Source organism: Ipomoea nil, unplaced genomic scaffold, assembly GCF_001879475.1.
Source record: "Ipomoea nil cultivar Tokyo-kokei standard unplaced genomic scaffold, Asagao_1.1 scaffold0642, whole genome shotgun sequence".
NCBI lineage: Eukaryota > Viridiplantae > Streptophyta > Magnoliopsida > Solanales > Convolvulaceae > Ipomoea > Ipomoea nil.
In genome coordinates, this window is record NW_017617070.1 from 1,120,899 (window position 1) to 1,135,890 (window position 14,992).

The following is a 14,992-nucleotide window of genomic DNA, read 5'->3' on the forward strand; positions in this document are numbered from 1 at the left end:
TGTTGTTTATAAGAAACGGAAGAAAAGAACTCTAAAGTGATACATTTATCAAACTCCAGAACATCTGCTATAACCCGTCAAAACATATATAAAGTTCATGAGTTCTGCTTACATAAGCATTTAAGTTCATATCAAGCTGGTGCTAAAAGTACAGAATAAAAATATTGACAAATGGACATTCTAATAAAAAAGCATATAGAGTCAAAGCTGCAGTATGCACTTATGTTTCCTATGTAGCTTATTTAAAACACATGAAAATGCTAATAAAGCTAAAATTTAGATGTGCATTCAAAGTTGTCAGGTGAGGAAACATAGCACAGAGCAAGGTGTTAATAGAAGATGAAAAAAATAATAATAGCCAGACTGTTACAAAATGAAGTTCGAACTTTGATTACTCAAAACGTGCAATTAAAAATAGAGAGAAGGGAAATAAATAATATAAAAAGTGTGCTTTAGACTATTCATCAATTGTTTGTACTTACCAATCCAATCCATTCCATAAACTTTGAAGCCATTTGAATTCAGCTTCTTGGCAAAATCATTATACCTTCCACTGTTAAATAAGCTAAGTATTATAAGCATAATAGTTTACTGGAAATCACTTAATGCCTCAAAATAATTAAATATTCTAACCTGTGCTCATTCAGACCATGTAAAATGATTACCAATCCCCTACACAAGATAATTTGAAATCTATCAGAAGCAACTAAATGTATAGATACAATTTACTCTAAAAAGATCATTTTGTAGACAGTAAACAAAAAAAATAATAGTATTAAATAAAACACAATGTAGCAAATTATAGGAATGAATATCAGTAATGTCATATTAGAGCTTCAAATAAATAAGGAGAATGTCATTTGTACCATTTTATGTGGCTTAGCTATTCATATATTAGTTGACCACAATATGAATTATTTCGATGAAGCCACATTAAATACAGAATTTGGCATAAAAAATTTGATACAAATAGAATAAATACTAGCTGACAAATTTATTTCATATTTTTAGCATTTATTACTAATAAGTGGAGGAATATCAGAGAAGTGTTGTCCATGCCATAAAAGCACAAAACACTGGCAGACAAAACAAGAACAGCAGTCATCCTCAAACGTCAATACTAACATCTCAAGGCTAAACTCAATTAAATTATTAATTAGCAGCTATGTATCTCGTCATCTCGATCTGTACATACCGGCCAACTAGTTTTCTGACAGACTTCCTATGAAAAAACATATATATCATGCAAAATGGACAAAATGAAATGAGACAGGCCTTTTCAACATCTTCTATACACTCTACTATATTTTCAGGCCCCTGCCCCTGGATTTTGATCTATGATCAAGTAATGCAAAATACAGAAAACAATAAATTATTAAATAGTAACAATAAATTATTGAACGGAGCGGTCAACGGTCAAATTAAAGCAGATGAATATGCGTGAGCCAAGAAAAGACAGAGGTATGGAGTAGCAGGTGTTCCAAAAAGAAGGCATATGGACATGGCATCTTAGTAAAGGATGCAGAAACCCAAAACCAAATCAAAAAATAAAAAAATATCTGCATATGCAATTTAGTACTACCTGAGATGATGAAATTGTTGGAGAATACATCCAAGGGTGTTGAGGTTTAGCTTTGTCATTTGTCCCACATTGGTCTCCTAAGGGACAATTTCCCATCATTTAAATGCCAACCCTTTTGGAGCTTTTGAAATCTTTTCAAGGGAGGGAAAGGAGAAGTCCCCGCGCGCGCCGCCGCCGCCGCCCACTCGGCTCGGTTCGCACGACGCGGTGTGGTGGGGTCGAAGTTTTACGCGGCAATTATTTTTTTTGTCCGACTTTTCCGCTACTCCACAGAATTATTCTTAGTCTACGCACTCAGAATTAATCTTAGGCAAGAGAGACTTTTGCGCGGCGTTAGTGGACATTTACGAACGCACTACGAACGCAAATAGCGTTCCTCCCTTTGCGTTCCTTCATCTAATTTTACGGTTGGTTGTGGCTGATACTGGGAAGTCAGATACTCTCACCATTATATATATCTGCCTTCCCAGTCCTCTGAAGTTACACTGGATATAATCGATATATATATACTACGTATCTCTCATAGTGCAAAGAGAACGTGAGCACTTCTGTGTTAGCCAGTCGAAAGCGTCGGGAAAAAGACCGCACAGTCTCCGGCATTAAGCTTTTAAGGCAGTGTCCTGCACACGTCACAGAATACAAACAACGCTTAACCTATACAAAAATACTACGACTCTTCCAAAAACCACAACAGTTAAAAGCTTAATCATGAAGATGTCGTCACTCCTATCCAAGCCCGCTGCTGAACTTACAAAAATTGAACCACTGAACGGTATCAATTACCGAAGGTGGGCTGTAAAGATGATGGTGCACTTCGAAACACACGAAGTGGATTATGTACTCACCAACCATGCAACTCCTACTGCGGCAACACCAACCACACCTGCTACGGATGAACTCGAGACCACATCAACAGAAGAAGCAACTCCGGATCCAAAAGCATCTGCGACTGCGTCGGCAGCTGCAAAACCTTCTGAAACAACTCAAGACAGTCGAAGCAAATTCGAGCGAGATAACAAAATGGTAAGAGGCATTCTACTTCAGTACATGTCTGACTCTCTTTTGGACATCTACGCACCTCACAAGTCCGCGAAGGCAATCTGGGACTTGCTGCAAAAGAAATACGGGTCAGACGATGCAGGACGGAAAAAATACGCTGTCGCCAGCTGGTTAAACTACAAAATGGTTGATGGTAAGCCTATAATTGCTCAAGTACATGAATTTGAAAATTTAGTTGGGGATCTGATCACTGAGGGGATTGCGGTAAGTGATACTCTACAAACTTATTCTTTGGTTGAAAAGTTGCCTGAATCGTGGTCAGAATTTCAAAATAAAATGAAACATGAACCTAAACTAAGCACGTGGGAAGAAATGGTAAATCATATCAACATTGAAGAGGCATTCCGCCTAAGGCAAAAAACGAGTTCATTTCCTGAAAATTTAAAGGCTAATGTAATCGAAACAAGTGACAGGTCAAAACCTGCACACAATGGTCAAAATAAAAGTTGGCAGAAAGGCATGAAGGAAAACAACAACAACAGGTTCAAAACGAACAAGAACAAAAAAACAGGAAAACCAGGTGGCTGCTATGTCTGTGGCAAGCATGGGCATCGCGCGGCACAGTGTTACCACAGGAAGGGTGAATCTGAACATAAGAGGAACCAAGGAGGCTCAAATTGTCAAGCAAATGTGGTGGAAGACCATGAAGTAGTGGCAGCTGTTGTCACACTAGAAGCCAATGTGATAGAAGACTCTGAAGAGTGGATCGTGGACACTGGAGCATCTCGCCACTTCTGCTCAAACAAGAACATTTTCAAAGGCTTTCAAGCTATTGCACGAGGACAAGGTGAACAAGTCTTTATGGGCAATGATAGCGTGGCTGAGGTAAGAGGTAGTGGTACCATAGAAATAAAGTTATGTTCAGGAAAAAAATTGTTTCTAAACAATGTAATGTATGTACCCTCCCTGCGAAGAAACTTAGTCTCGGGACCTTTACTGGTGAGGGCCGGGATTAAGTTAGTGTTTGAGTCTGAAAAAATGATAATGACTCGTAGGGGGGATTATCTGGGGAAAGGTTACATGCGTGGGGGTCTTTTTGTGTTACCTTACATTTCAAACAAAACCACTGAAATCAACATGAATAATGTGGCCAGTGGCTCTGGCAGTTCTGCGTATATTGCTGTTTCATTTGACATGTGGCATGCTAGATTAGGACATATTGGTGTTAAATGCATGAATAGACTAAAAAATATGAACTTGCTATCTAATGTGTCAAATGAAACCATAACACAATGTGAGACTTGTGCTGAAGCAAAGTTCATTAAGAAGTCATTTTCTTTAGTCAAACATAACACAACATGTGCCTTAGAATTAATTCATTCTGACTTGGCAGATTTTAGAAACACAGAATCTAAAGGTGGGAAAAGATACTACATATCTTTTATTGATGATTTTACTCGCTTTTGTAAAATATATCTGCTAAGAACTAAGGATGAAGCCGAAGATAAATTTGTGATCTTCAAAAATGAAGTAGAAAATCAACTAAATATGAGAATAAAAAGATTGCGTTCAGATAGGGGAGGTGAATATGAATCTGCATCTTTTAAATCATTGTGTGAAAAACATGGAATAATCCATGAAGTTACAGCCCCTTATACGCCACAACAGAATGGCGTAGCCGAGAGAAAAAATCGAACTATCAAAGAAATGATGAGTGCATTTCTGGTAAGTTCGGGTGCTCCTAATGCACTTTGGGGAGAAGCTGCACTTACAGCTAATCACATTCTAAATAGAATACCCCATAAGGGGTACGATAATACTCCATATGAGATGTGGAAAGGATACTCCCCGAATCTGAAATACTTCAGAGTATGGGGGTGCCTAGCGAAAGTGGGGCTACCCTCATTCAAAAGGCCCAGCATTGGGTCTAAGACTGTAGATGCAGTCTTTGTTGGGTATGCAGAGAATAGTGCAGCCTATCGGTTCATGCAATTAGAGAACCGGGCTATATGTGAAGCCAGGGAAGCTGAGTTCTTTGAAACTATCTTTCCTTTAAAAACCCCTAATGTGAATGAATTACTTTCGCTTCCTTCCTCACAAGTGGAGAGTGAGCCTTCGCTTCCTTACTCACAAGTGGAGAGTGAGCCTGAACAACTCAGGAGAAGCAAAAGACAGCGAACTGAAACAACGTTTGGGTCAGATTTTATAACATACATAACTGAACTGAAAGACGTAAATGAACTTTCTGAGCAGTTCGTGTGTCAACTGGTTCTAGAAGAAGAACCAAAGACCTACGATGCGGCTATGCGCTCAGTTGATGCGGTATTCTGGAAAGAAGCCGTTCAAAGTGAACTAGACTCAATAAAGTCTAACCACACTTGGGAAATAGTAGAACTTCCCAAAGGAGCCAAGTCTATTGGCTGCAAGTGGATCTTCAAAAGAAAACTAAGACCCGATGGGTCAATAGAAAGGTTTAAGGCGAGACTGGTAGCCAAAGGCTATAGACAGAAGTTTGGGGAAGACTACTTCTGTACCTACTCACCTGTAACAAAAATAGCAACGATTAGAGTGTTATTTGCGCTAGCCGCAGCGCACAAGTGGACAGTCCATCAAATGGATGTCAAAACGGCCTTCCTAAATGGAGATCTAGAAGAAGAAATCTACATGGACCAACCTCCTGGGTGTGTAGAACCAGGACAAGAAAGAAAGGTCTGTAGATTAGTGAAATCTCTCTACGGATTAAAACAAGCTCCAAAACAGTGGTATGAAAAATTTCACACCACACTACTGGATCTGGGTTACGTGGTAAACAGATCAGATGCTTGTCTGTACTCAAAAGAAGTTGAGTCTAGCGTAGTACTCATCTGCATCTATGTAGATGACATGCTAATCTTCAGCCCCGATGTCAAAGCAATAGAGAAGACCAAGAGGTCACTTTCTGAAAAGTTTGACATGAAAGACTTGGGGAAGGCTGATGTAATACTTGGAGTAAAAGTCATACACAGTGAAGACAACTACAAGTTGACACAAAGTCACTATACAGAAAAACTGTTAAAGAAATTTGACAGTCATGAAGTGAATCCGGCTTCAACGCCGTATGACTCCAGTGTCAAACTACAAAAACACACTGGACCAGGAGTGGCTCAAGAAAATTATGCGAAATTAATAGGAAGTCTGATGTTCTTAATGAACTATACCAGACCGGACATCGCTCTTGCAGTCAACCGACTCAGTCGATATACTCACAATCCAAGTGAGGTTCACTGGCATGCCCTGAAACGAGTACTGCGCTACTTGAGAGGCACTATTGAGTGGGGCCTACAGTACAGTGGGTTTCCAAATGTCCTGGAGGGATATTGCGACGCAAACTGGGTTAATGACAGTGATGACGTAAGCTCCACTAGTGGTTATGTGTTTACCATGGGAGGAGCTGCTGTGTCGTGGAAATCCACGAAGCAATCATGTATAGCCAGGTCAACAATGGAAGCTGAGTTCATAGCCCTTGATCTGGCTGGGCAAGAGGCTGAATGGCTGAGAAACCTACTGGCAGACGTGCCATTGTGGGGGACCTCTCCTCCATCAGTATCTGTGCGTTGTGACTCACAAACTGCCATATGTGTAGCCAAAAACAGTTCCTACAATGGAAAAAGAAAACACATAAGGGTCAGACACGAGTCTGTAAGGCAGTTAATTGTGAATGGAGTACTCACACTAGAGTATGTGAAGTCCGAGAGGAATATTGCAGATCCTCTAACAAAAGGACTAAATAGGAAAGCCATCCTTGACACGTCAAGGGAAATGGGCTTAAAATAAGAGATAAGGAATTCAAGGTGGACACCACTGTAGTGGTCAAACGAAACCATGAAAAGACTTATGTATCTACTTGGAAGACGTCCTGAAGCGTTGATATGTGAACCAGAGTTCAAAACTACCCACTTCTCAAAGAGTTCAAGACTTAGTTCACTCCTGAGAAGTAAGTTACTCAGGTCACTACGTGTCAGTTCAAGTTTACACACTGACATTAAGGTCAGCCTTTGGGATTGCACTAAAACGCCCTTTTCCACACCCCTTGTATGTGTGGGGGATTGTTGGAGAATACATCCAAGGGTGTTGAGGTTTAGCTTTGTCATTTGTCCCACATTGGTCTCCTAAGGGACAATTTCCCATCATTTAAATGCCAACCCTTTTGGAGCCTTTGAAATCTTTTCAAGGGAGGGAAAGGAGAAGTCCCCGCGCGCGCCGCCGCCGCCGCCCGCTCGGCTCGGCTCGCACGCGCGGTGTGGTGGGGTCGAAGTTTTACGCGGCAATTATTTTTTTGTCCGACTTTTCCGCTACTCCACAGAATTATTCTTAGTCTACGCACTCAGAATTAATCTTAGGCAAGAGAGACTTTTGCGCGGCGTTAGTGGACATTTACGAACGCACTACGAACACAAATAGCGTTCCTCCCTTTGTGTTCCTTCATCTAATTTTACAGTTGGTTGTGGCTGATACTGGGAAGTCAGATACTCTCACCATTATATATATCTGCCTTCCCAATCCTCTGAAGTTACACTGGATATAATCGATATATATATACTACGTATCTCTCATAGTGCAAAGAGAACGTGAACACTTCTGTGTTAGCCAGTCGAAAGCGTCGGGAAAAAGACCGCACAGTCTCCGGCATTAAGCTTTTAAGGCAGTGTCCTGCACACGTCACAGAATACAAACAACGCTTAACCTATCTGCATATGCAATTTAGTACTACCTGAGATGATGAAATGATTAAACGAAGCAGGGGCTGGAGCGGTGGTTCGAAGCAGCGGCGGCGGCTCGAAGCAGCGTCGGCGACCCTGTGGCGGTGGAGACGGCGGATGAGGTTGTGGGGCGGTGAATCGACGATGAGACGGTGTCCTTGCCGGAGATGCGGTGAGTAGATCGAGATGCGGTGTCCTCGCCGGCCGTGGTGAGATTGAGCGGTGAGGGGATGGTTAGGTTTGCAGAAGCCTTGGTGGTGAGAGGATGGAGAACGCGTTGTACGAGGGTTAGGTTTTTTTAATTTTTTTTTTTTTTTTATAATATCGTTTCCGCTGCCCTTTTCTACGCGAAAGGGCAGTGGAAACTCTTTCCGTCTTTTTTTTTTTTTTCTAAACCGCTACCCTTCTTTTAGAAAGGGTAGCGATTTCTTATTCATTTAATTACAATTATGCCACCGCCCCTTTTTTTTAAAATAATACACTACCCTTGTTTAAAGAAGGGTAGCTTATAGTAGGATTTCTTTGCTCTATTCTGTACTAGTGATTAGTTATACAAAAACATAAAATAATAACAGTATTTAAATATAATAACTAAATTGTTAATTTAAAAAATAAACTTCTTAGTTTAGATATAAAAATAGTAAAAATTTACATAAAATTGTAGAAACTCTTATAAATAACTACATGGTGGGTTGGGTGGGGTTCTAGGTGGGGTTTGTACATAGAACTCGAGTCCAACTCGATCCACCGCGATTTTACTTTTTAAGACTCACACCCGACCCATCACCCACTACCAACCAAAAAAACCCGACCCACGCGGGGTGGATACTTTTTACTTTTTAAGACTCTCTTCCAGGGCGGATTGAAATTGCCACCCCTATCTGGAGCCCAACCATTGAAGATGCGACCTTCTTCATATGGGCTTCGTCCATGGATTGAAGAGAACCCCGAGGGTTGAGCCAACACCACCGGAGCACATCTATTGAGTCCCAGAGCCTCCCTCACCTCGTCCCTTCAGCACATCGTAGACTTCATCTGAGCCATGAATCGCTCCACTAAATCTTTAGTGGCTTGAAATTGTGTATCAATTTTGATGCTCAATCCAGTTATTTGAGCTTCCAACTTACTCACTCGAGCTTCCATGGATGTGGGCTTTGATACCATTTGTAATAAACCTGAATTTGTGAGAAGAAGAAGAAGAAGAAGAAAAGAAACAGATGATTTGCAGAGAAGGGAGAGGAGAAGAGAAGGTATGTAGATTCATAAATTACAAATTATTATTATAAATATAATAATTACATCATGTATTTACATATATTATTTAGAGTTAATACCATAAATGGTTCTATGACTATAGGGGTAGTACTCATTTTAGTCATCGACTTTCAATTCGATCAAAAAGTATACATTGACTTTTATTTTTTTTTACCACAAATAGTCATCCGTTATAATTACTGTTAAATGGATGTTAAATCTAAGGTTAATATCGTCAAATCTAAAAATATTAAATGTTCCTCAGCAGAATGAAATCAAATACCCTTCATTGAATTCATTCTTCCCCAATCTCCTCCACAGCTTCAACACGCAGAATTTGGAGAGAAAAAAAATGCAAAATACCCTTCATTCTTCCCTAAAAATTGTTGGAAACTAGCAAAAATAGCATTGTAAGTGGCTGTTTTGTGGTACAAATATATGTGAGGTCTACTTTCAATTGGGTCGGGTCAAAGTGGATTCGGGTTCTTCGTAGTGAGACGAAGAGATTGATATATTGTACGCTCAAAACGAATAATAGGTGAATGAGAAATTGACTCTCAAAGTAGACCTATTTGAGTTGGAAAATGAAGGTGGAGAGGCTTTAAAGTAGTCTTTGTCCCACATTGGAAAAACAAAGGGATTTGTACCACTATATATTCAAGAATCTTTTAATAGTATATTTAATTTTGGTCTATAGCATAGATACTCTCTCTTGCGTGTCTGGGATGTGAATCTAATCTTTTGACTAGGTGATTTTACACAAATGAATTAGCTTTCATCTTCTCAAAACTCTGCTCAAATTCGTTCTCAAACCTCTTGTGTTCATCCCTTGTTCTTGTTCGTCGGATTATTTTGTTTGAGTGCTCAAACATAGAATTGCAGTACGATTTTATTATGGGAAACCTAGACTATAACACTCCTAACACCTTTGGGATGTAGCAAATAAAGTTTTAAGGAAATAGTGTTTTGCTCGACTTGTACTAACAACCAAAATCCTTTTGTTTCTTGTGTTTGTTATTTTCCAGAAATATTATTTTCGTAGTAATATCTTGAACAAAAATCACCATTAAAAATATTTCTTTATGTATTTTAAAATACTTATGATGACGATTTCTACGTTATAATAGTATATACTTTATTTTTTCTTTTTAGTACTATTGACTCTATTACAAGGTAGTATTTATTTTATACTTTCTCTTTCTATTGCAATCCAAAGAGTCAATACCCCATCACCACGGTTCGATTGACCTTCTCTCAAGGAGAGCCACAGAGATGTGCCGTTACGATAGTATATACATTAATATACTACACCTAAAAATTGATGTGAAAATTTTAAAATAACCATCATTAAAAGTCATTCTGTGATAGTGTGGCTATCCTCATTCTCCATTTGCTTTGCCATATCTTCATCTACTTGAAGTTGAGTCTAGATGTCAATTGGTTCTTCAGTAAAAGGTTGAGGCTTACTAGTGGTCATCTCATCAACTTCCTTGCAAATAAATGTTACTTCAAAATATGTGTTACATTATTACTAAATGTTTATAATCGTGCTCAATATATTCCCTTCATATAAAATTGAATTGAACCACATATTTTTTGTAATACTAATAACAATTGAGATTCGCTTTTAATTTATTTTTATTTTTATTTTTATACAATGGGGTGTTTGGTGTTAGCTGATTGAGTTAGTGAATTTGACTAGTTGATAGCATTAGCTGATTGTTTGGTAAATTATGTGTTAGCTTATACCTAATTACATGTAAAATAACTTTCTCAAAAAGCTGATCTAAAAAGCTTGTTAAATAGCTAATTAATCAAACACTTATATTGAATGTTTGACCAAGTCAAATAACTAATAGTAATCAAATAAGTAAAAATTAACTAATAAATTAACTATATATGTTACCAAACATGAGCGATGAGGCGATGTAAGTATGCATTATCATTTAATTGATTATGTGTTCAAATTAAAGTAATAGTCTTCACCAAAAATAAATAAACTATAGTAATAGTAAAATTACAAACGACAGAAACTTCTAGTTCGTATTATGAAGTATCGAAAAACTACGACAAAGGATTTTCACATATCACACTCGAAATATTACAAACATTCATTGATCGAAGTATATAATTATTATTTCAACAAATTACCATTCAACACGTACCCATCACAATATACATAATACTATATATTGACTTCCACTAGAGAGTCATACATATATATAAATAGAAGTATTCATATAGTAGTAGTTAGTAATATCATGCATGCATACTATGAGGTAAGACAAACTTTCTCCATCGATCTCCTCGCTTCATATTACAACAAAAATCCATATATATCCGCACGATCTCTGGTTCAATAAACAGTATTTGGGGAAGTAAAATTGATATATCTTCATCTTCATATATAGTATAATCGAAAATTATATATGGATTGAATTTAAGGGAGAAAATTGGGATGACGAACACTGAGAAGCCTGACGTGGTCAACAACGGGGCCACAGAGTGAGACAAAGTCATCGCTTCGTGTATGGTAGTATGTGCTGAAGAACATAATCCTGGTTCTGTTAGCGGTGGCCTTGAACCGGAGTTTGGCCGGTTTAAATCCGCCCTTGCCCTTGGACTCGTAGGGGACTTTGAGCGTGGACTGCCCGGCGAACGCCTCCACGATCATGGAGCCCTCGCACGAGTTGCTGGCGTCTCCCACCAGGAACGTGAGGTCGTAAATTTTGCCCACAATTGTTCTGGTGATTTGAGCGATGGCGCTCTCTTTCCCGGCCACCAGTTCCACGGCTCTCCTGCCGTGGGGCACCGAGAAATGCTCCGCGTCTATGTACTTCACGGCTTTCAGAGAGTCCACCGTCCACGCCGGGATGGGAGAGTGGTCGTCCTCGATGAAGGGCGGGCAAAGAACGCCGGTTGTCACGTTCGCGAACAAGTATGGACCCTCCTCGAAATCCGCGTTCTTTACCAAGTTCACTGCATAATAGTCAAGAATTAAGACTAGAGAGTTAATATCCAATTTAATCATTGATTATATTAATTTTATTTTATTTTAATTTAGTCGTCTTTTGTGCTTATTTAGGTTAAACCCAAAAAAAAATTCTATGGTTGATGACAAATTAGGTAAAATCTCTGTGCATTCAAAAAAAAAAAAAAAGTAAAATCTCTGTGGTTAAAGATAGACTAACTTGGGTAAAACTACTATAATTGATGACTAAATTGAATATTAATAGAGGTGAAGCTACTCAAGCTATCTCAACAGAATTAGGTAAAACCTTCAAAGTCAAAGACCTAATAACCAATCGTTATGCTGTGGAACCGTGTCCACCTTGCAAGGTGGACACGGTTCTATGTTCATAATTATTAAACTATATGTTTATAATTATAATAATTATAAAGCTATATATTCATAATTTTTGAACTTCATATTCATAATTATTGAACTCTATATTCACAATTACAGAACTCTATGTTCATAATTACTGAACTATATGTTTATAATTATAAAACAATATATTCATAATTTTTGAACTTCATATTCACAATTATTAAATCTCTATATTTATAATTACATATTTATATGTTCATAATTATATTCACAACTCTATGTTCATAATTATAAAACTATATGTTCATAATTTTTAAACTATATATTCATAATTATGAACCTTTTTAGAACCGTGTCCATCTTCCATAGCATAATTAGCCCCTAATAACATTTTAAAGACTAATTAATTAGTGATGGGAGGGAGGAATTGTTGAACAAAGGGTGATAAATACCAAGTCCCGCACCCAACTTGATCCTAACAAAAACCAACCTAATCTTGAAAAGTGGGTGAAAAATATAATATAGCGTACCATTAGTAGGTCTAGGAGGGTAGAGCGTCCGAATCGCAACGGAGTCGATCAAGGGACCACAAGCGGGGTCCTCCTCCACGCCGGGGTTATGGATTATGATCTCAATCTCGTTATAGTCCGCCTGGAACGCCCACGCGTAACAGTCCCACCCGTTGCTACTGTACAGTGTTTGGATGGGCAAGACGCCGGAGTCGGGCGCCACCGACACGTTGAGCTTCTCCTCCTGCGCGCATGTCCGGGCGGCGCAGAACGTTATGGAGTAGTACATGTCTTTTGTGACGTTCAGTTTTTGCTTGATGGACGCCTCGTTGCCCAGCCGCACGGCGGCGTAGCCTTCCGGCACCACCAGGAGCATGTCCCCTTGCGTCTGCCCCGCCAAGATGTATTCCACGAACCCCGTGATGATCCACCCTGGCACGGCGTCCTGCTTCAACACCACCGTGCCGTTTAGCTCCGTTTTCTTCACCGGTGCTTCGAAGTTGCCATTAACTATTAATCCTGTTTTTTCCAAGTACAAAAAATGAGTTTCATGTATAAAATTTTCCTATATAAAATATGTTAGTTAATACCAAATTGAAACATGTTTTTCATTTCAGCTAAAAGTCTAGAATACCGTGAAGGGATGACCACTTTTGACATGAAGGAAAACTCACAACTATACCCCAGGGTCGGGTGTTCATTGAGTAAATCTTGTTTCACTATTGAAAATTATGGAATTTCCGACCATCTGAAAGTGATTAAGTTGAAAGTCTTGTTCCGACCATTTTTGGTATCCGGAAAAACCTTTATTGCTATTTCTAACCACTTTTTAGTTTCAACTTGAAGATCACTTTAAGGTGGTTGAAAATTTAATAATTTCCAGTAGTGTTTTGTGATTCTAATCGACAAAAGATTATAAAGAAGTAAACTAATTTAAATTATTCATAACTGACTGACTCAATCTAGGATTATTGACATTATAAATTGTATCCGAGCCCTACTATGAAATCTTTTGATACTATTTGATTATGTCATGCTGTAGCTGTCACTTTCACATGACAAAAAAGATCAAATTCCAACTCAGAGGAAAAGAAATCTGTACAGCAAGACCAGACAAGTGCATGTGCACTACGTGCAGTTACTGCACACAAGCATATAATCTTCTGCACTGTCCAAATTCTTATGCAACTTTTGTCGATCCACACCATCTAGTTTTGACCCACCTTTTTAATACTTATATTTATATACATCACTTAAACTTTATGAAGTTTACAAAAACTTGGGTGAAATTATCTATAATTTTTATTTGTGAAACAAGTGAGTTAAAATAAAGTATAATATTTATACGGTAATATTAATTAGAAATAAAATGTTCCCTATTTATCGAACACTTTATTTAATATTATATTTTTTTAATATAAATATTACATTTTCATATTGATCCACCATCTAACTAATAAAAATTAGTGATATAGTCTCATAAAAAAGACACTCTATGAAATTTAAATATACTAATTAATATCATTGATTATATCATTCAAACCTTTTCTCTTAACATTTAATTTCTATTCTTTACTGATAAATTTGAAAAAAAAAATTAAACGAATAATTAGATAAGAAAATCACTACCAAACAAAAAAAAAGATAAGAAAATAATAATGAAAAAAAATTGCAAAAGTATAAAATAGATATTACATTGTAAAAAATAATGAGTGTTTAAGAAAAAAAGACAACAAGTACAAAAAAATAAAATTTGAAACTTTTCCATAGAACTCAAACCCCTAATATTAACCATTTGAGAAGGTGATTTGCTAAACTTCTCATCAAACACGTAATGTGCACTTTGCCATCTATCACATGATATATGTGAAGCACTGAATTTCAGGTGTCAAATATTGAAGAAGTAATAAGAAAGAAGGCAACTGAAAATGAGATAATAGGCCGGGGATCGGATCGGAGCTGGTTCTTACCATCAGTGATGGCGACGGAGATTTGGGAGGCGGCGGCGAAGAGTAGCGCGGCCAGTAACGCAACCGCCGGAACAGTAATTGAAATCCTCCTCATATTTTGGGTGTTGTTTGGAGAAAATTAAAGGCTGAAACGCCTGAAAGCAAATTAAAGGGGAGTGTGCGTTTTGGCTTTGATGAGCTCTGATCTGCAGTGTGGCGGTGGCCTTTTATGCATGCCTGCATGGAAAAGGGGCTCGGATTTTGAGATTATTTCAGTTTTGTCCAGAAATATAAAAGCCTTTCTCTGTTTTCTTTTGGATGTTTTATCAACTCTTTTTTCTTGCCTCCTGACCCCGCGAAATTGTATTGAAAATTAAAAATAGAGAGAATTATATTTTTGGTTCCCGAGTTATAGAACAATTGTAGAGTTCTCCTTAATGTTGGTCATATTTACTTTTCATTCCTAATTTATTATTGACATTGCACTTTTCGTCCCTTTACTAATGCTTGTCCATTGAATGATCAAGCCATTTGAACACGGGGCGCCCTAAGATTAAGTCACTTGAAACCCGGAGGCAGGCCATTCAAATGGTGGAGCGTTCAAGGCATCCAATTGAAGAATCAGAGGA

General features: G+C 38.1%; 1 protein-coding gene and 1 long non-coding RNA gene across 2 annotated transcripts; both read right to left on the reverse strand.

Annotated features, from left to right (window-relative positions):
* Positions 1–189: 189 nt before the first annotated feature.
* Positions 190–7,424, reverse strand: LOC109174542. The gene is made up of 3 exons (XR_002053103.1): positions 7,332–7,424; positions 634–672; positions 190–553 (listed from the first exon to the last, which is right to left on the reverse strand). It is a non-coding gene; the product is annotated as an uncharacterized LOC109174542 (long non-coding RNA).
* A 3,215-nt stretch (positions 7,425–10,639) lies between these two features.
* Positions 10,640–14,576, reverse strand: LOC109174336. Its single transcript, XM_019323575.1, has 3 exons — positions 14,385–14,576; positions 12,436–12,933; positions 10,640–11,553 (listed from the first exon to the last, which is right to left on the reverse strand). Exons 1-3 carry the CDS (start codon positions 14,476–14,478, stop codon positions 11,015–11,017), a joined length of 1,131 nt encoding a protein of 376 aa, XP_019179120.1. The 5' UTR covers positions 14,479–14,576; the 3' UTR covers positions 10,640–11,014.
* Positions 14,577–14,992: the final 416 nt, after the last annotated feature.

What these genes read in the sequence shown, in the direction of transcription:
- LOC109174336 (XM_019323575.1), bottom strand. Translation starts at nt 14,478, where the DNA reads ATGAGGAGGATTTCAATTACTGTTCCGGCGGTTGCGTTACTGGCCGCG. An exon ending in CTCCGTCGCCATCACTGATG is followed by an intron (nt 12,934 to 14,384) that starts GTAAGAACCAGC and finishes TGGAAAAAACAG; the next exon opens with GATTAATAGTTAATGGCAAC. An exon ending in CCCTCCTAGACCTACTAATG is followed by an intron (nt 11,554 to 12,435) that starts GTACGCTATATT and finishes ACTATTATGCAG; the next exon opens with TGAACTTGGTAAAGAACGCG.